The sequence below is a fragment of the Candoia aspera genome, chromosome 1 (genome assembly GCF_035149785.1).
Source record: "Candoia aspera isolate rCanAsp1 chromosome 1, rCanAsp1.hap2, whole genome shotgun sequence".
Taxonomy (NCBI): Eukaryota; Metazoa; Chordata; class Lepidosauria; order Squamata; family Boidae; genus Candoia; species Candoia aspera.
In genome coordinates this window covers 9949896-9969819 of record NC_086153.1, presented here as the reverse complement: position 1 = coordinate 9969819, position 19924 = coordinate 9949896, and the positions used below count along the sequence as shown (strand labels likewise).

The 19924-nt window shown below is 46.6% G+C and overlaps 1 protein-coding gene across 1 annotated transcript in view; it reads left to right on the top strand.

Moving 5' to 3' along the window:
* The first annotated feature begins 873 nt into the window (after positions 1 to 873).
* MNT (MAX network transcriptional repressor) overlaps positions 874 to 19924 on the top strand; it is a 69714-nt gene continuing 50663 nt past the window's right edge. The window contains exon 1 of the mRNA XM_063297158.1: positions 874 to 1206. Coding sequence (XP_063153228.1) covers positions 1137 to 1206 — 70 coding nt within the window. The 5' untranslated portion in view covers positions 874 to 1136. The remainder of the gene's footprint in view (positions 1207 to 19924) is intronic.

The following is a 19924-nucleotide window of genomic DNA, read 5'->3' as shown; positions in this document are numbered from 1 at the left end:
ATCAGCAGAGCACTCTATATTGAAGCAGTAGACAAGCCCATTACTAACCCCTAGATTTCATGTTGCTCCATAAATGACTATTGCAAGCCAGAAATGTGTATCCTTTTCATATATTCTTTCAAAAAATACACATTTTACCGTTAGGAACAACCTTCAAAGCAGATGGAGAAAACCTGGGAGTGTTGGACCGCAATTCCCATAAACCTCAGCCAGCACACACAAGTCAACAGAACTTGTTGGACCTGTTGTTGAACCCGTTCTCCAACCTGTTGTCCTACTAAAAGCCATACTGTCCTACACAACACGATTCCACATGCTTAAAATGATTCAGATGTTCTATGCCACCACAGACCCTATTAAGATGGTTTCCCCTCTGTGTTTCTGTAATTTTGTTAGCCCTGTTGAGGCCTGGATGGTTTAATCCGCCTTGTGATTGTGGCTTGCCCTTTCCACCAGCAAAAATCTGGCTCTGACCTGCTGCTTCCAATGACATCACATTGAAACGTGCAATGCCATCCCGTCGTAGATACAATCGGGGTACGAAGGGAGGAAAGACCTAATTAAGCAGAGAGGTACTGAAACTTCCCAGAGGCTTGACCTGACATCCTCCTTTGATAACCTGGGACGATCGGTTGTTGTTCTTAATTGACAGGGAAGGACGCTGCCATGCTAGCGTCCACGTGCACCTTGAAAGGGTCCCGCCCAGGAAGAGTTTTCAGTCACTTCACTGGAAAGGGAAACTCCACTCCACCCTCCCCGCCGCACAAAACGCACGAGAATCGCTCCGTTCCCGTCCAACGCAAGGCTCCAGGCCGGGGTTTGGGCGCCACTCTGAGTATAGTAGCTGAGGGCAGTGTCAGTGCCTTTTTTTCTTGTTGTGTTTCTGTTACACTTCGCCATCTTGTTACAAAGCCTTTTTCTCGTCTGGAAGCTTCGTAGCAGCTCGAGCTGGTGGGCGATCGTTTGGCCGGCGTTGCGGTTTTCTATTTATTTTCTGGGTAGACCCACCAGCCCACCAAGATCCCGCGGAGGGGGCGGGGAAGCGAAGCATTTTTTTCCCCTCAAAATTTTTTTTTGGGGGGGTCTTTAAAGTCTCCCAAGACTTTGGATCCTTAACCGAGACGCAGCCTCAAGAAATGAGCATTGAGACATTGTTAGAAGCGGCCAGATTTCTGGAATGGCAAGCTCAGCAACAGAAAACACGTGGTAAGCGTGGGGGGGGGGGCAGCGGCGGTGGAAGAGGGACCCGGAGCACAGAGCGTGCAAGATTAGCATTAAGAGATTGTAAGAAACCGACTTAAAAAAAAGGAAAAGAATTGCGCGCCGGGGTGACCGGGGTAGAGCCCCCTCCGTTTTCTGACCGGGATTGCTGTGAACAGCAAACAAACTTTGCACGCAATTCCGGGTATCCTTTCTAAATAAGCAGAACCCCAACGTGGGAAGTCAACCCTCGTGAATGCAGTGGGATTTGGAAGTCCCCGTGCAAACGCGCCTACGGATTGCACTTTGGGTGGTTTGGGTTTTTTTGTTTTTTTGTGTTTGCACGACGCCCCACTGCATCCGCCAGAACTTGCTTCCGTGTCAAATGCGCGGTGGGTCGTGCCGTTTTGGGCGGGTTGGAGAGCCGGGTGGGGGGGTGGAGGTCGGGCGATTTATTCATTTTGATTTGTAAGCGTGTTTTGGCTGCTGCTCAGCTGAGATGTTGCAATGAAAGAGAAGTCACCTGATTTGTCGTCAGTTTCCTATTTGGAAGTTTCTGTCCTGTCCTACCCCCAATTCCCCGTCCGGGATATATTTTTTTAATCAAAATTGGGGCGGGGAGAGTAGAAAGACGGGTGTTTTAAAGGGGGGATTACACAAGGGGCGATGGGGTGAACCTCGCCATTGTCTTCCCGTCTACTCGGAAGTAAGCCCCGATGAGTTTATTCCCGGGCACAGCACGGTCTTCTAGGATCGCAGCCTCCGGACGGAGGACTCTGTTTCGGATTCTGCTTTGACTCCCAAGATCTGCTGACACATGCTAGCCGGAAAGTAAAAAAAAAATTATTTCGTTTCCTGCAGAGTAGCGGCTGGGTTCCTTCCTTGCAGCTCTCGCGACTCCCTTAAAAAAAAATCGATCTTTTCCCGCTTTGCAATATGAGCCGGAGAAAAAATAAAATAACGCTCGGGGCCGTCTGATCGCTAACCCAAAGCGGCCCCCAAGCTGAATTCACACCAATTAATTACGGAGGTTTTCCAAGCGGTCTTCACCCGCCTGGCAGCGCCCGGTTTCTTCTCCGCGTCCGAAAGCTGCCTTTTCCGCCCCCCTCCGTTCCTTTCCTTCCACCGCCCCCCCGCAACTTTTAATCAGACGTTCCGTGCAAGTCAAACGCGTGGCAGCCTTAAAGAGGCGGGGTGAGCTAAGATGTCATGTAGTTATGCGCCAAAAGGGGGGGGAATCAGCCTCCCAGCAAGCCCAAATAAAAAAAAAAATGAGCTGTTGAGAGTGGAAGACCCCTCCACCCGCTCCGCAGTTTTCCGTTCGGTGGGGGGATCGATGTCTTCTCCAGCCCCCGATTTCCCCGCTGGAATCTGCTAGATTCCCTTCTGTGGGGACATGCCTTTCACTCCCGTTTGGCGCTTCCCAGGGCGGTGGCGGCGAGGCAGTTGCTTTTTTTTTCCCCTCCCCTTTCCTTTATTTGAATAATGAAAATGACATCGGGGGAGGGAAATCATATGATAATACTTAACTTGTTCCGCCTCTCTCTCTCGCCCGCCCCCCCCCCCCCCCCGCGTCTGGCTAGTGAGACGCCTTTATGAGAAATGTGCCAGAGAGCTCCGAGGGTCGCTCGTTAGTGCCCGAGTGGTGGTGGGGGGAGAGCTGCTGGTGGTGGAAGTAAAAATAAAAAGTGGGAGGGGCTTGATGAAGAGATGCGGTAGCGCGTGGTCGGGATCTAAGGGCACAATGGAACGTTGGCGTCGCCTGTGTCTCTCCCCCCCCCTTTTCCCTCCCCCTTCTCCCCCCAGTTTTGGAACGTTGCGTGTTTGCTCTGCGTTCCAAACGCGTCCCATTGGCTGAGGGGAAGCGGATGACGTGTCGAGGCCCTGCCCCCGACCACGTGCGCAGGGGACACATCCCTCCGGGGCGGCTGCTTCGGCCTGGCTGCCTGCGAGGTTTTCGTGCTTTGGAAAAGCGTGCTCGCGTGCGCGCGCGCGCATCCGCGAGGTGGGAAGAGGAAGGTGCCTTCCCTTGTCTGGGGGAATCGCGAATAAAAAGACAGAGAAGGGCTGATAAGAATTATGACATAATGCTACAGTGTGGTTTCCCCTCCCTTTCTTTGCATTTTTTGTAATTCTTCATTTATTGGTTTTCTGGCTCGTGGTACAGATCTCTGCATCCATGCAGGCAGATTGACATCTGATGTAATAGGGTGCCCTTTGAATAGCTGACAATTTTTAAAAAGGCACGTGCAGGGGCAGTTTTAAAAATGCCTTTTACTGCAACCTTTTCATCATCATCGTGGTCATTATTATTATAGCAAAGTACATAAAGGGTGCTTCTGAGATCATCACATCCCCTCTTGAAATTGCCATCTTGTTGTTTTTTTTCCTTTTTCTGCTTGTGTTTTAATGTTTAAAGAAAATGTACACCTGGGTGGTAGCGTAACAAGCTACTTCTCTCCAACTACACTGGATTCTGGAAATGGTTGAAGAACAAGATTCCACCGTTTGTCTACTTCTGAGAAAAGCTTACTCTTTAAACTGAATTTACACTAATGCTAATAACTTTCTGGCTTTCCCTTTATAAAATAACAAGCATTCCTAATGATAGCATGACAGGTACAAGGAATATCAGAGCAGTGACATGTCCCATACAGGGTGTTTATATACCCCATTTTAAATCCACATCTCAGAGGGGAGGAATAAAAAAGCTATGTCTGTGTTGCAGCTAAAGATAAAGGAGCAGAAATGGTTTGGACTGGTTGACAAGTGGACAGATTTGCTGAAAGTTGGTCTTAGTGATTAACGGTATGGTTAAATCAATGGTCCCTGTTTGGAAATAATATATCCCAGAGAACCAGGTGCAAGGAGGAAACAGCAGGAGGGAGCTTCATTACTTTTCATATGGTTTGTAGACTTGCCTACAGGCACAAGGCCGAGTTCACATGTTTCTCTTAAGATGTTACTCTTAAGCTGGCATGAAGGTTGTTTGGTTTGGACCTAGAGCAAGGAAGCCCAAAGACCATCTAACCCAGTGTTTCTCAACACAGTTTCTCATGCTGGCTGGAGAATTCTGGGAGTTGAAGTCCACACATCTTAAAGTTCCCAAGGTTGAGAAACACTGATCTAACCTAACCCGTCACTGGTAAAGGAAAATGGTTAACAAAGGAGAATCCTCCACCTTTAAAAGTAATCTGTCCGCCCACATCCAAAGAGTTTCTACTGTCCACAAGTTCTTCATAAGATTTGTTATGCAAGGAATCCTTTTCTTGGCATGCAACTTACTTGTTCAAGGCCTGTTCTGTAGAGCAGCATTTTTCAACCATGGCCTACTGGCTGGGGGATTCTGCGAGTTGAAGTCTGCACATGTTAAAGTTGCTAGGGCTGAGAAACACTGCTGTAGAGCAACAGAAAACTCATCTATGGTGGACATGATGGTTCTTGTATGGCATGTTAACCATCACTTCAAGTTAGCAACACCCATGGTCATGAAGCTCCTGGACCCTGTTTCATTCATCAGCTTCCTTAGGATGTGCTTCAAAGAATCGTGGAATTTAAGGATTGGAGGGGATCTGCTAGTTCAACTCCCTACCCAGAGCAAGAATCGATAGCATCTCTGATAAATGATCATCAAGCCTCTGTTTAAGTACCTGAAGGAGAGTCCACCACCTCCTGAGGCAGTCTGTTCCACTGCTGAACAATTCGCATGATGTGTTTCTCATGTCCAACTGAAATGGCTTTCTTCTAATTTCAACCCATTGTGTCCTGTCTTCTGAAACAACTCTGAACAATTCTACCTTGTCTTCCACATTAGGCCTTCAAATACTTCACGACAGCTTCTGTTTCCCCTTTTTTCTCCTCCAGGCTAAGTGGACCCAAATGTTCCTCATAATTTTTTTCCTTGTAGGCCCCTTACCTTGGTCAAATCTCCCTGGAAATGTTCCAGTTTCTTGTCCTTTGGACATGCCCAGCTTCATGTTATTCCCCTAAACTGTGGTGTCCAGAATCCGGCCCAGTATTCTACATGCCATCTGAACAGCACAGAATAGAGAGGAATGATAACTTTTCTTGGTCTTAACACTGTACTTCTGTGGATACAGGACAGAAATGCATTTGCTTTTTCCCCCCTGCCTCATCACACTCTTGGTTCCGGTTCAGCTGGTGATCTTCCAGAACACCCTAATTTTTGTATGTGCTGCTGCATAGTACGGGCCCCACATCCTATGTGCATGCCTTTGATTTTTCTTACCCAAATGTAGGAGTTTACATTTGTCTCTGCTGAAGTTCATTTTACTGGGTTTTGCCAGAGTTCCACTCAGCACTTCCAGCTTGGTGAGAAATGTACGTTCTTTGCCTTTGATTGTTCAACAAAGTGTATCTGTATCTAATGGTGGCATTGATTAGTCCGTATTTTACCACATTCTCTACTGGGATTTTACGAGAGACTTTCTGATGCTTTGCTAAAGTCAAGGTATACTGTGTCCATTGCATTTCTGTGGTTAACTGAACTGGTCACTATATCAAAATAAGGATATCTGGCTTGTTCGGCATGATTTTTCATAAACTCAGACTGGCTCCTGCCAGGCAGTACTTTCTTTTCCAAAAGGTCTCAAATGGACTGCTGAACACTTCATTGCAGAGTTTTACCTGGCACTGATGTCAAAGTGACCAGTTTGTACCTACCCAAGTCCTCTCCTTCCCCCCCTTTTGAAGATAGGAGGAAGATTTGCCCTTCTCCGATCCCCTGGCATTGCACCTATCCTCCATGATTTCTCAGCGATCCCTGGAAGTAGCTCTGAGATGACATCTGCAAACTCCTTCAGGATGTAAACTCATTCATGGTAGCTAGATGTTCCCCAACCATCTCTTTATTACTTAGATTACCACTCCTTTCATTTTGTTGCTATTCTTCCTTCCCACCTAGACAAGAAGGACGTTGACTGTGCTGGCTGGTGGGGATCGATGACAGGAAGTTGGTTAAATGCAGATATAGCCTTCTAGATTAATTAATTTAGGCAGAACCGCCTCAGTCTTAAAAAGTTGGAAGTCAGAACCCTTGCACCCCCCAGATGTTTTGGATTCTGGTTTCTGTCCACACTGGCTGCCTTAGCCAATGGCAAGCAGCGGCAGAAACTGCAGTCCAAAACATTTGGAGGGAAGTATGGTGACCACCCTTATAGGGTTAATAGGTCTGGTCTGTTAACTGTGGTTGTTGAATGTTTTGCTCAGAGGAAGTATGTCTTTGACCTGGTTAATATATTGCTCTAAGTCATTAACACATGGCAGTAAGTCATGGTTTGTTTAGTCATGGGTTATTAAATAAGGCATAAGTAGCTACAGTCAGGAAAGTGATTCCTCAAGAGCTGCTTCTCCATAGCAGTCCTGTTCCTTATTAATCATTGGGTTTTGGGTGGGGAAGTATGCAAAAATTTCCATCTGTGCCTGTTTTCTGTTCCTCTGGGCATTCCTATAAGAAAAGAACTCCGCGCTTAGGTCACCTGCAGGCAAATGTTTGCTTGCCAGCAGCACCACCAGCAATGGTCTTTCAGCAGCTGGACTAGCACCAGGTGGTGACCTTCCAGCTGCTGTGATCATTGCAGAGGCCCTGAAAGGCAACACAGCAGCACTCAAGATTTCCAGGTTGTGAGAGGGTACACAACCAGATTTCTCATTTCCAACTCTAGAAAGGCGGTTGGGGAATCAAGGAGCACCAGATGTGGCCTTATATCAATAAGGTGAGGCTGATAGAGCAGGGAAGATTCTGAGCCATCCTAGTAAGGCCCAGCATGGCTGCTGAAAAGCCTGAGAAGGAACAGGTCCCCTCCATGTTCCCATCTATCCATACAGAACATGGGGCCCACAGCCTGACATCCCTCGCCCCAAGGCAGTCTCTAGATCTGTTTTACACAATATTAAATCAGATCATGTGAAACGGGGGTTATTCCAGAACAGGTGGGAAGAGTGGACCAGTCAAAACTGTCAAGTGAAAAACATGTTTTTGGTGTCTCTTGTCTTCACAATCCTTTGGGGATCTCATTCTCCTCTTTTCTCCTTTTCTGCATGACAGTGAAGAAGGTCATGAGTAGGATTCACCTGACAATTCTGACTGGTCCACTCTTCCCACCTGTTCTGGAATAACCCCTGGTTCACACGATCTGATTTAATATTGTGTAAAACAGATCTAGGGACATAGAGTGGGGACGAAAGTGCACCTCATGCTCAGACTCCTCAGTCATTAACTTCCTAAGCGATAAGAAGGTATTCTCTATAGCATAGAGGATAGGAGGAAAGAGTTAAGGGTTAACCTTCATAGGGTTTGGATTTGGAAGAAGGCCAGCTTTTAGATGATGTCTTCACATACAGTAGTTTGCATCATCCCATTACAGTTTGTTTAATGCTTATTCCCAGTGATATTTCACAAAACGGTAAAGGTGATCAACCTGGATCTAGGCCCCAGCAACTTCACTGTCACTGCTTCGAAGACCTCAAGATTTTGTCAAGGTGTTCAAGGTCACATCCCAGCCCTTAGAATGCCATCTCTGAACTTCTTCAAGGGGATAACCAAGAAAGATTTGGTGGAACTAGACAAAGCTGGGGTATGCTCCACATTGGCAAACATGCTGTATCTTCTACTCAAGATCATGGAAGGCTTCCTATGCCTATCATCAAGCTGCTGACATTCCTGTTTTATAGATAAATTGTCCCAAGAGAAGGAGAAGACTGTCTTCACCCTTTCAGTCCCTAGATTGCACTCTTACATTTTTGGGGTCAAGAAGCAGACAGGGAAACGTCCTCAGGTTCTCAGGCCCAGCAACACAAGTATGCCCCCAAATGGCAAGTAAATGGAGGCAGGAACCAAGGAAAATGCCTCTCATATTGCCCCACCATCTCCCAGGTTGGTAGGCAACTTCAAAAGTTGGTAGGCAACTTCAGCTTTAGCACATTTGGGAGCTCACGTGCAAAGACAGATGAGTATTAGAGAAGGTTCAACAGGGATATGTTCTGGAAATCACAAGTCAACCAAGATGCAATTTTTATGCTATATACCATCTCCAGAAACAAAGAGAAGCAACTCACGATAAAGGAAGTAATACGTCACTTACTGGATGTTGTGCAATAGAATTCCTTTCTGTGTAAGAGACTGTCTTCAGCTGTTTTCCATTCTCTTTGTTGTGTTGAAGAAAAATGGGAGCTGGAGAGAGATCCTGAGTTTCAGACTGCTGGACAAATGCGTCAGGCATTGAACCGTAATGGAGACATTGAAGTCACAGCAGAAGCTATCATACCATACAATTTCCTTGCTTTGGTGAACTGTTGGAGGTCTGTTTAATCCAAGTCAAGCCTTCCAGTTTGAGGTTCCTCAGATTGTTAAATAGGAAGAACCAGTTCCATTACAAAGAACTTCTCTTTGGACTGGTCCTAGTATCCAGAGTATTTACCAGAGTGAAGGTTGGCCTTTGTGGGACACATGAGAACTCAGAGTGTCCACATTTATGCTTATCTGGATAATCCTCTGTGAAGAAAGCAGTGAGCACCCCAACTTCGTTACCTCCAGGAGTATGTTTTTATGCTCAGCATTGCCAAGAGCAGATCCTACACCTGGGAATCATCCTCAACATGGAGGGAAAGAGACTTCTTCAGACTTTATAAGGCTGTGAAGCTGACCTTCACGACACTGGCAAGACTGCAAGACTATAATGTATGAAGGACTTGTCATCTTCACTTTATTGCCAGCTGATCTCACTGGTACATGACAGTGTCAAGCAAGGTAGACCCATTGTGACATCTGGCATGGGGAATGCCACTGAAAGCTGCTGAGGGTTGAGGTGACCACCGGTGTCCACCTAATGCTGTGGGGAGCCCACTTCCAAATAGATCAGCACAGGGATTGTGATCCATACCATGAGCCAACATTGCCTACAAATTGGAGCTGAAGGCAGTATAGCTGACTCTTAAGCAGAGATATGGGTTGGAAGATATTCCACTTTGGGCAGGCTTGGCAGTTTCAAAGTTGTATAATGTTTGTTTTTCTGGGGGTTGTTCTTAAACATTGAAAAGCAGGGATTTCATGGCTCTCTTCACTTCCCTAAAATAAGGTAGACCAAATACTTGTGCGATTTGGGGTTACTTTATACTAACTGAAGCCCATTTCTTTCTCTGGAAAGCTCACCTCCCTGCTCTGAAGGCATTTTCACAACAATTGAGAGGGCCGCACTTAGCTTGGGTGGACAGACGATATTACTGTCAAAGCCTGTGTAAACAATTAGAGTGGATTCAGATCAAGGGTCATTCAGGGCCGCATGACAATTAGCATGGGCAGAGAACACACATTCTCCATATCAGCAAAGTTCACATAGAGAGCACCAGGACCACAGTTGACTGGCTTGATCTCTTAGGGAGAACAGATCCTACATCTGGAGAGCTTCACAAGATCTCAGCAAGGTGGGATTCCTTTCACTTGACCTGAATGTGACTGAGGATTCCTCATGTCAGCTCCTGAAATGTCCAGACATCTTGTTTTAAGGGTTGATTCTGCACTCAGACCCAAGGTTCTGCCTCCAAACTGAATGAGAACATCTCCTGAGTTCTGGCCTTCCAGGGTCAACTGTGGAAACCAGCTTGGTTCTAGGCTCCCTGTCACCACTAAGATCTATCAGTTGGCTTGCCATAGTATTGAACTGTGTGCAAAAGACAGTACTAGTGGCACCAGCACTGGGGAGTGAGAACTGTTCGGATATTTACAAGTGGGGCTGGAGAGGGGACTGGCAGTTAATAGGTTATGTAGACAGGTATGTATAACTTGTAAAAAATAATATAAGCATTGTCCATATTGCTGGCATACAGCACATGCACAAATACACTCTTGGGTCGTATTGGGACAAAAGAGAACCTCATGAACACCTCAATATATAATTGTGTGTCGTTCAAGGGAGTAGGTAGTGTGTCCCCCCCACACCTTTCTTGACTTCAGGATGGCTTGTAGTTTTGCCCATTGAAAAGCCATTGGCCATGCACAATTGTAATTAAGCTTTCTATACATGCAGCAAAGGGATGCGGTGGCGCTGCGGGTTAAACCGCTGAGCTGCCGATCGGAAGGTCGGCGGTTCGAAACCATGCGGCGGGGTGAGCTCCCGTTGCTAGTCCCAGCTCCTGCCAACCTGGCAGTTCGAAAACATGCAAATGTGAGTAGATTAATAGGTACCGCTTCGGTGGGCAGGTAACGGCGTTCCATGTAGTCATGCCGGCCACATGACCACGGAAGTGTCTACGGACAAACGCCAGCTCTTCGGCTTTGAAACGGAGATGAGCACCGCCCCCTAGAGTTGGACACCACTGGACTTAATGTCAAGGGAAACCTTTACCTCTACCTTATACATGCAGTTAGAGAGATGTGCAGAGAAACAGGAACAAAAGTCTTCCGTGCTTTCCTGGCTGGCAGGGGACATGCTCACCCAAGGATGGTGGCGAGTGACGTCATGTGTGTCATGATGCCGCTGTGCGTGTGAGATGTGTTGTGTGATTTGCATCCATTGCCTGGTGATGTCATTGTGAGCAGGACGTCATTGTGGCTTCTACTGGACCCCTGTGGGGGACTGTAATGAATGCCTATTCTAGAACACCATCAGACCCATGAGCAGGATCACAAAGATACCTGATTTATTAAAGAATAGTATGCAGGATCACAAGGGACGCGGTGGCGCTGTGGGTTAAACCGCTGAGCTGTCGATCGGAAGGTCGGCGGTTCGAAACCGCGCGGCGGGGTGAGCTCCTGTTGCTAGTCCCAGCTCCTGCTCACCTAGCAGTTCGAAAACATGCAAATGTGAGTAGATCAATAGGTACCGCTTCGGCGGGAAGGTAACGGCGTTCCGAGTCGTCATGCTGGCCACATGACCCGGAAGTGTCTATGACAACGCCGGCTCCAAGGCTTAGAAACGGAGATGAGCACCGCCCCCTAGAGTCAGATTCGACTGGACTTTACGTCAAGGGAAACCTTTACCTTTACCTTTACCTATGCAGGATCACAAAGAAAGCTGAGAATGATAAAAGTGCACCAAATGCAAACTAAAAACCCTCGGTACAAATGAGATCCCTCCCCCCGTAGAATCTTCCCAAGCTCACAATCCCAGGTGCTCCTAATGGTTTCTGATGGTCCGCGGGAAAAGTCCTTGAACAGAGAACATAACCCAGACACATTCCATTGAAATGAACATAGATACAGAGCTTGGCACAAGGTTTCACAGCAGCTCCCTCCCAAACAGAAACGCGCGTCAGCACCATGGCATGTGAAACGTTACGATGTACAGTGCACATTGAAACAGTGAACATGACAGGGACTGGGGAGGACCCTTCATATCTTAAGTGGGCAGAAAGAGATGCAACTGGCAGGGAAGATGGAGCGCAGGTGGCTGCTTGAAGCCCTGCCTCAGGAATGAGTCACACAAGGAAAAGGAAGAGGATTAAAATTCTCCAGTGGCAACGTGGATATCTGATAGGCCGGTATCACTCAGATGAATCTTTGGGACGTGTGGTGGTTCTTGTCAGGGTTTAGCCTGAGCAACCGCAGCTTGGAGGCTTTGTAGAGCTGTAAATAGGCCTCATTTTGGCTTAGCCTAAGAATCCTGCTTCTTGTGTCTCCCCTAAGAAAAAGTCAGCCATGGCCATCTATCATCTCAATGCGTGCAGGGCCTTTATTAAACAGCGTAGGGAATTGATCATTGATCATTACAAGGTGAACCACAAAGAAGGGTAGGCAGCGTTTGATGTGCACGCTGGGCCCCGTTTTGGTCCACTAGTTTGTGGTTTGGTGTGCCATCCGAATGCCAGTCATAGGAAGGGCAAAGAATCCGCCTCCAGACTACGTTGGCTGAGTGACACTGAGTATATGCGGAAATATGAACCATGGCTGACAAATGCAAGCAGTTGGGCTTGCCCCATGATAGCCACAAATAGGCAAACCACATTTGGTTTAGTGCGTTGTGTGAACGAGACCACTCATGCTTGTTCAAGAAACCATGGTTAAAATAAACTAGCTTAAGGCATCGTATGAACTCAAGCATTTATAGGGGAGGGTGGAACAGAATGGCGTATTCTGGGGAATGCTGGCGGGGGCTTTCTACATAGTGACATTGTGCTGCCAGTGTCGTCTGTGTTTTGCTGACGATCCAGGGTCTGTTTTCACATATGAAATGCAGCCTACCACAGCGGCTTGGCATGATGTGTAATTCCAGCCTTGTGACGCTTTCAACTCCCTTCCTTGCATTTTTCTATCCCAGCAGATGTGGCAGGAGGGGAACAATCTCTTGATAGGAAAGAGTGTTTTGCCACCTGAGGACATGGGCCATGCTGTCACCTTGCTCGTTGTGGTTGAATGACTTCACAAAGATGCTGGACATCTACAGTGTGTTCAAAAACCAAGACCACTTGGCTGTGGGTGCTCCCCCCCTCCACAGAGGCTCAATAGGGGTGCCCAGAAGTAGTTTCCAAGGGTGGGGCATGGGGCTGTGGCCCCTCCCCCCCTCCTGACTGTTTCTGTGGCCCTCTTGGTGAAGATGTTTTTGCTGAAATTGTTTAACCAGTGTTTTAGTTCATCTTGCCTAATCTGGCAGCCTCAGATTACAACCCTTACAGTCTTGTTTTCTGGGGATGATGGAAACAACAGTCATCTAATCTGGGCACACCTTGGCCCCCTCACATCTGTTTTGTGGCTAGACCTACCTGCATGGGATTAATGAAGGTAATTTGCCTGTTTAGGCAAAAACAACAGGACTTGTGTAGCTTTTCAGGGATATCTTTTGACTTCTACATCCTGGTGTTTCATTTCTCAAAAGTCCTTCAAGGCGGGCAGGACCTCAGTCAAATGCCTCAACATCATGGTTACCTTCCTTTCAGTGGGAAATAAGCCATGATGAGCAAGGTTTCATGCCTTTTTCTATACCATTCTTTATTTTAACAAGCCATCATGTAACATACTGCAGGTAGTCCTCGCTTAACAACCATTCATTTAGTGATGGTTCAGACTTACAACAATGCTGGAAAAACCTACTTGTGACAGGTCCTCACACTTGCGACCATCACAGCATCCCTGCAGCCACGTGATCATGATTTGGGCACTTGGCAACTGGTTCGCATTTATGACCATCACAGTGTCCCGTGTTCATATGATCGCCATTTTCGACCTTCCCGGCTGGCTTTTGGCAAGCAAAATCAATGGGAGCTGTGTAACTTGCTTAACAACCACGTGGTTTGCTTAATATCCACAGTGATTCATTTAACGACTGCCACAAAAATGGTTGTAAATCGGGTTGGATTTGCTTAATGACTGCTTCGCTTAGCAACCAAAATTCCGGTCCCAATTGTGGTTGTTAAACAAGGACTACCTGTAGTTATAAACCAAGTTTTACAATCCGTAATGGCAGGGTTCATGCATCACTGCTCCAAAGTCAAACCAGTCTCATTACAGTCTATCGTGTAAATCCAGCCAAATCATGGCTTTGTATGTTAGCCTTTGTTTCCCCAGTGTGTAAAATGAGACCAACAGCATTCATGTTCTGCATCCCTAACGCTTGCAAGATGAGTTGTTGTGTTCCTGAGCAGAGAAATTCCTCTCTGTGTATTTTTCTTGGCAATAATATGTCAAAATATGTGCAGACTGGGTGCTTAAGAAGAGTACGTTTTAGTCTTTATTGTTCTACTTTGCATGTGATGTTTTCAACCATTGTTAGCTGCCCAGTGTCAACTAGTGAGGGGGCAGTCATACAAATTCAACAACTAAATAAATCATTCCCCTGTTAACTTACTTATCTGGGCACAGCCTGTCCCACACCTACAGCAGCTGAATGCAGTGAGCCTGGGTTTAGCATGCTGTGTGAAGTCCTCCCTTAAAGCACTTCCTCCCTCCAGAATTCACTCTGGGGTTAGAAACAGGCAACGTAGGTCACTGTTCCCACTTTATAGACGAGGGAATTGAAAGATCGATGTCCACAGCATTCAGTGGATCTGTGGCTGAATGCGTTAAATTCTGCTCCCATCACCAACATGCCGGTCTCTGATTCTTGCAGCTATATCTCCTTCAGCCAAACCTTAATTTGCCATGGTTGGGCCTGACCTAATTTTTAACCCCAAAACAAGCAGTTTAGGGGCAGTTAAGGGATGACTAGTATAGTAGTTGTAAATAAAGGAGCCGGTTGTCAGCACTGGGAGTTCCCAAAAAGCTGTGGGTTAAAAATGGATGATTCATTTGGTCTTTTTCTGAACTTGCAATTCTGGGTTCATTTTGGAAAATGCTGCCACTGTAAGAGAGGGCTTTGTGTAAATGATCGTTCTGTTCATGTGGCTTAGTATTTTCCTCCTTGAGAAGGGCTCCCAAGCTTTTCAAACTCTTTCTTTCTTTCTTTCTTTCTTTCTTTCTTTCTTTCTTTCTTTCTTTCTTTCTTTCTTTCTTTCTTTCTTTCTTTCTTTCTTTCTTTCTTTCTTTCTTTCTTCCGTTAGGCATTTCAGGGCCAAAAATCATTCTTGTGTGTTTTTAGTGAGATAAAGAGAGCCAGTTTGATGTGGTGGTTAAGGAGCTGGCTTAGAAACCGGGTGACTGTGAGTTCTACACCTCTTTGAGGCATAAAAGCCGGCTGGCTGACCTTGGGCCTGTCACTGTCTCGCAGCCTAACCCACCTCACAGGGTTGTTGTTGCAGTGAACATAGGAGGCAGGAGGATTAGGGATGTTCACTGCCTTGAGTTGACACACACAAGAAAAGAAAGAAAGAAAGAGAGAGAGAGAGAGAGAGAGAGAGAGAGAGAGAGAGAGAGAGAGGCATGATAAAACATCATCATCTCTCCCAATCCCAGTTATTCAGAGAGGTTGTGGTTCAGACTTGCAGCTGTGTGTGTGATCGGTGCCTTTCTGCCATTAGCTTTTGACAATAAATCAGTTGCTGTTATAATGCCCCGATCCCAGTCTATGGTGCAGCCACATGTTGAATGCTGGATATGGCATTGATCACCATATCTCAAGGAGGATACAGTGTAGCCGGAGAAAGGGCAAACAAGTCAGTCGGGGGCTTGAATACCATCCATATGAGGACAGGATGCAACAGTGGGATAGGGGGCTGTTTAGCTTAGAGAAAAAAGAATGCTCCTAAGGAGATACAATTGAGGTTTATGCATGGTAAAGGAAGGGTGAATGTCTCCCTTCAGACTGGAACTAGAGGCTGCCCAGTGGAACTGACTAGCAGAAGATTTAAAATTGATAAGAGGAGGTATTTCTACATGCAGCACGTAATCAACCTTTGGAATATGTAGTGTTGGCTGCTATGCTAGTTTCTTTTTTTAAAAATCATCTCAGTCATGTCCAATTCTCCAGGATGGCCTGGACAAGTCCCTGCAGTCTTCTTGGCAAGATTTTTCAGAAGTGGTTTGCCATTGCTCCCTTCCTAGGGCTGAGAGAAAGTGACTGGCCCAAGGTCACCCAGCTGGCTTCGTGCCTAAGGCAGGACTAGAACTCCCGGTCTCCTGCTTTCAAGCCTGATGCCTTGACCTCTGCACCAAACTGGCTCTCCGCTAATTTAACTGGCTTCAAAAGGGGACCAAACCAATTGCTAGAGGACAGGTCTGTCAGTGGCTTGTTGAGTGGATGCTACCTCCAGGTATGGGGTCTCTCCACCCTACATTATTTGATGCCTACAGTGGGAAATGAGATTTGCCGCAATCTCCAATTTGTGGACTTCTCAGATGCGTCTGGTGTGCCACTTTGCCATCTGGCGGGGCTATTCTCATGAAGAGGAGCTAGAAGGGAGATGGACAAACTGTGGCCTTGCTGACCAACCATTACTTGGTTTTGCAATGAGAGCTTGCAAACCTAGATGTATGCTGTCTGGTAGCGTTGGACCCTAGCTGTGACTGAAGAGGCTGTCAGACACTTGAGACGGGTCACATTTGGGGTCTTGTTCACCCAACACGCTAAACTGTGATGTGGATTGGGATTATGAAATTCATTTGGTGAACCCAGCATTGTAAATCATGCTTTATGGCTTAGCATATAATATGCATGCAGCTAGCTGCAGTTTAGTCCATAAACCATGATTAAACAAACTGTTCCTTAGCCTGATGCTTGCATCCAAACACAAAACTGAATGCTGAGAAAAAGGCAAGTTGAATGAACAGATAGTTTGAAGAATGTTGGTCCCAAATCACTCAGTGGCTCTGTTCAGACAACTCACTTAACTCTGCTGGCTGCTAAACAGTCATGGTTTATTATGGCTAGAACTAGCAGAACACAGGTCAGAGGCCGTCATTTTGCAGAATACTGTAACTCCCTGCCACTTCCTCCAGGTCTGTCCATTACTGTATTCTGTGAACCCTTGTGCCAGAAGAATTGCTGGCAAGGCTTCATTGCATCCGTGGCTCTTTCCCCATTGGTCAGGAATGTAGCAGTGGGTGTGGCTTGTGCACTGTAACCAGTTCGTGTTTGGGAAACATCTTGTGCAATTGCCAGGCAATGAGTCAGGCATTGGTCTACCTTCTGTTTTGAGCTGCTCTGCATTTTGTCTCTTCCTTGGAATTTCTACTGGACGGGGCTTAGACACTGCTCCATAGCTGGTTGGTTTACAGGGTTGTACATCATGGCAGACTGAGAATTGATGCAAAACCTGGTGCAGCTTTGCATTGCATCTCCCCTTTCTCCACTCTGCGCTGATGGGGTTAGCAGACTCACATAATGCAGTACCCTGACTTTGACCCAATCAAACGCGAGTCTTTATGGCAGAAGGCAGATGTGAACCTCAGTCTCCCTGGCATCTTTAACCACTACACCATGCTGCCTCTGAATTTCCTCTCTGCGGGCTTCTCTGGTGTCTTTGTTTTGGATCTGGAAAGTTGTTTGGGCAGCTAGAAGGGAGGAGGTTACCTTGAGTAAGTCAACAATAACCTGTTGAACAGGCTGCCCTGCGTCATTTAGTGATGTCTGTTGCTTCAAGACAGGGAAACGCCTCTCTCTGCCCCCTAGGTACCCAGATGAGTTCAGTTTCCCACAGGAAGGAAGCGGGAAGAACATTCTCCCCTGACAGGTGACTCCCTAGTGAAGTTTTCAGTTGGGTCAGCTGCTGCCTATCTGTCATAGGTTGGTAGAGCTCCACCTGCCAGGCAGGAGAAGGTGTGAGTCATTCCTGGAGGCTATGACATGCTTGCATCAAGGAGAGCCTCCAGAGATGCAAGAGGGGCAAAAGATGATTGACTCCAATGCTATTCTGAAGCACCTGGGGCTTTCCTGGGAAAGGAGTTCCTACCCCGCTGGCCAGCGCTTTTCAGCATCTTGCAGCCTATCCTGCTTTACAGGTAGTCCTCACTTAATGACCAAAATTGGGACTGGAATTTTGGTTGCTAAGCAAAGCAGTCATTAAGTGAATCCGACCCAATTCTACGATTTTTTTTGCAAAGGCCATTAGGCAAATCACCGCGGACATTAAACAAACTGTGTGGTTGATAGGTGAATGACTTCCAACATTGATTTTGCTTGCCAGAAGCCAGCTGGAAAGATCAAAAGCAGTGATCACGTGACCACGGGATGCTGCGACGGTCATAAATGTGAACCGGTTGCCAAGTACCCAAATTGTGATCACGTGACCGGTGATGCTGCGGTGATCATAAGTATGAGTTCCGGTCATAAGCCAGTTTTTTCCAGCACCTTTGCAAGTCTGAATTGTCACTAAACGAATGGTTGTTAAGCGAGGACTACCTGTACGGGATGGTTCCTTCTTTGGAGGAACAGCAGACTAGTGGTAGACAAGAAGTACCACACCGTCTTTCAGCAGTTCCTTTCTCTGTTTGGAGTGAGCATGAATTAGTCACTAGTCCCAGAAGGGCTTCTCACCAGGGTGCCTTGGGCCACCCCTTTCTGAATGTGATGGTTACTGGTTGGCTTTTAGACAAAATACAAAGGTCCACTTTTGAATGCTGGGGAGGAGAACATCTTTTGAGTTGGGTCCCCTTGGGGCTAAGCCATCAGAATTGGCACCCTGACAATGGCCAGGGTTAAAGCCAGCCATAGGAAAAGGGGTCAAGCACGCCCTTTTCTTCCTCTTCATTTCAGTCTCCATCCAGTATTTGGACAGGGATCAGTTCTGGTGCAGGAAAAGAATTTGATGGCCAATGCAAGATTTTGAACAGCCTATTTTGACCACTTCCTTTCTAACCAACCTGGCTTTCTTTATAGAATGTAAAAGTTAAAGCTTCACATGAAGGCATCCTGTGGGTCGTTTGGTTTGGGCTTGGTGTGTTGTGTGAAAACCCAGCCATTCTGACTTCTGGTTTATGGCTTTACACAAATGTGAGACTGAACAGTGTAGCTGAGTCAGCACACGGTGGTTTGATGTGAAGAGTGAGATAGACTAGTAATTTCCCCTCTTTTACCACCATCCCAAAGATTGCCCTTTGCCATTTCTCCTAATTTGATTTCTGCCCAGAAGGTCCCCAGATTCAATTTGTCCAGATATTGGCATTGGGAGAAATTGTGGATTCCCTAACCTGACTTTGCCTATGCTCAAAATCTTAGCCTTGATTAAAAAAGAAAACTGTCTAGCCTTCAAAAATGCTGAAGCAGGTCAATCTCAGATATTTTTTTAGTGGTTAAACTTCAGAAGTCAATGAAGATAACTCAGCAGAGTCTGGCTGTTGCAGGGAAAGGTGGGGAAGTGATCTGGCTGCAGTCCCCTTTTATCCTATCTGGCTCTTGGTCTGGTCTCGGATTTTAAATAAACAAGGCCAGACAGGGCATGTAGATTTGCATCATGTCTAGCAGTAAAGGTTACGGAAAGCTGGGCTTGGGGATGAACTTTGTCAAAATGGTTTTCTGCTTCTTTATGGTACAGTTGCATAAGTTCTCAGCATCTGGCGGAGGGTTAAGTCAGGTTGGTCTAGCCCCGCTTGAGGAAGCGCTCCAGATGTGCAGGCTAAAACTTGGCTAAGGAGATGGGTTTGTTGAATGTGAGAAGAAGGCAACTTGGAGAATTGGCAGCTATCCAGTTGATCTGCTCTGTTGCATTCCAAAAGGTGCAACAAGGAAACACATGCTTAGGGACTTCACCCCCTCCCCTCCCGGCAACCTAGATTTTGGGCAGAGAAGAGATTTGCTTCTGCGTCTACCTGCAATTGAGCATTCCATCTGCTTCTTCCTTTGTCCCTGTTTCTGCTTGCCTGTTTTCTTGCTGCATGTTGCAGGATTGGGCCCAGGGAAGGAAGGGGCATTCTGCCCCCAGGTTCCCCTAAATCCTCAGCAGTTCAGAGGGGTAGGGGAGCTGTGGTTTATTGCTCAGAAGCAGGGGGCATTTGGGGTTTAAGTATAACAAGCCAGACTTGTACGAGGCTTGCATATCTCACTAATCCAACCTTTCTCAACCTTTTGACCCTGGAGGAACCCTTGAAATATTTTCCAGGCCTCGGGGAACCCCTGCGCATTCAGGCTCCAATATAGGCCAGAAGTTACAAAATTATTCTATTCATTTCATGGGTAGGCCTGTCTAGATGCATTAACAGTTGTTGCTATACGAGATGAGCGGTGTAGAAATATGATAAATAAACAAACAGTGTTCTTGAACTTAAAATAAAGAATGAAACTTAACTGTTTAATGTGAAGTTGCCCAAATTTGAAATAATTTTTTAAATAAATTGTGATCTCCCAGGGAATCCTTAGTGACCTCTCATGGAACCCGAGGGTTCCATGGAAGCCTGGTTGAGAAA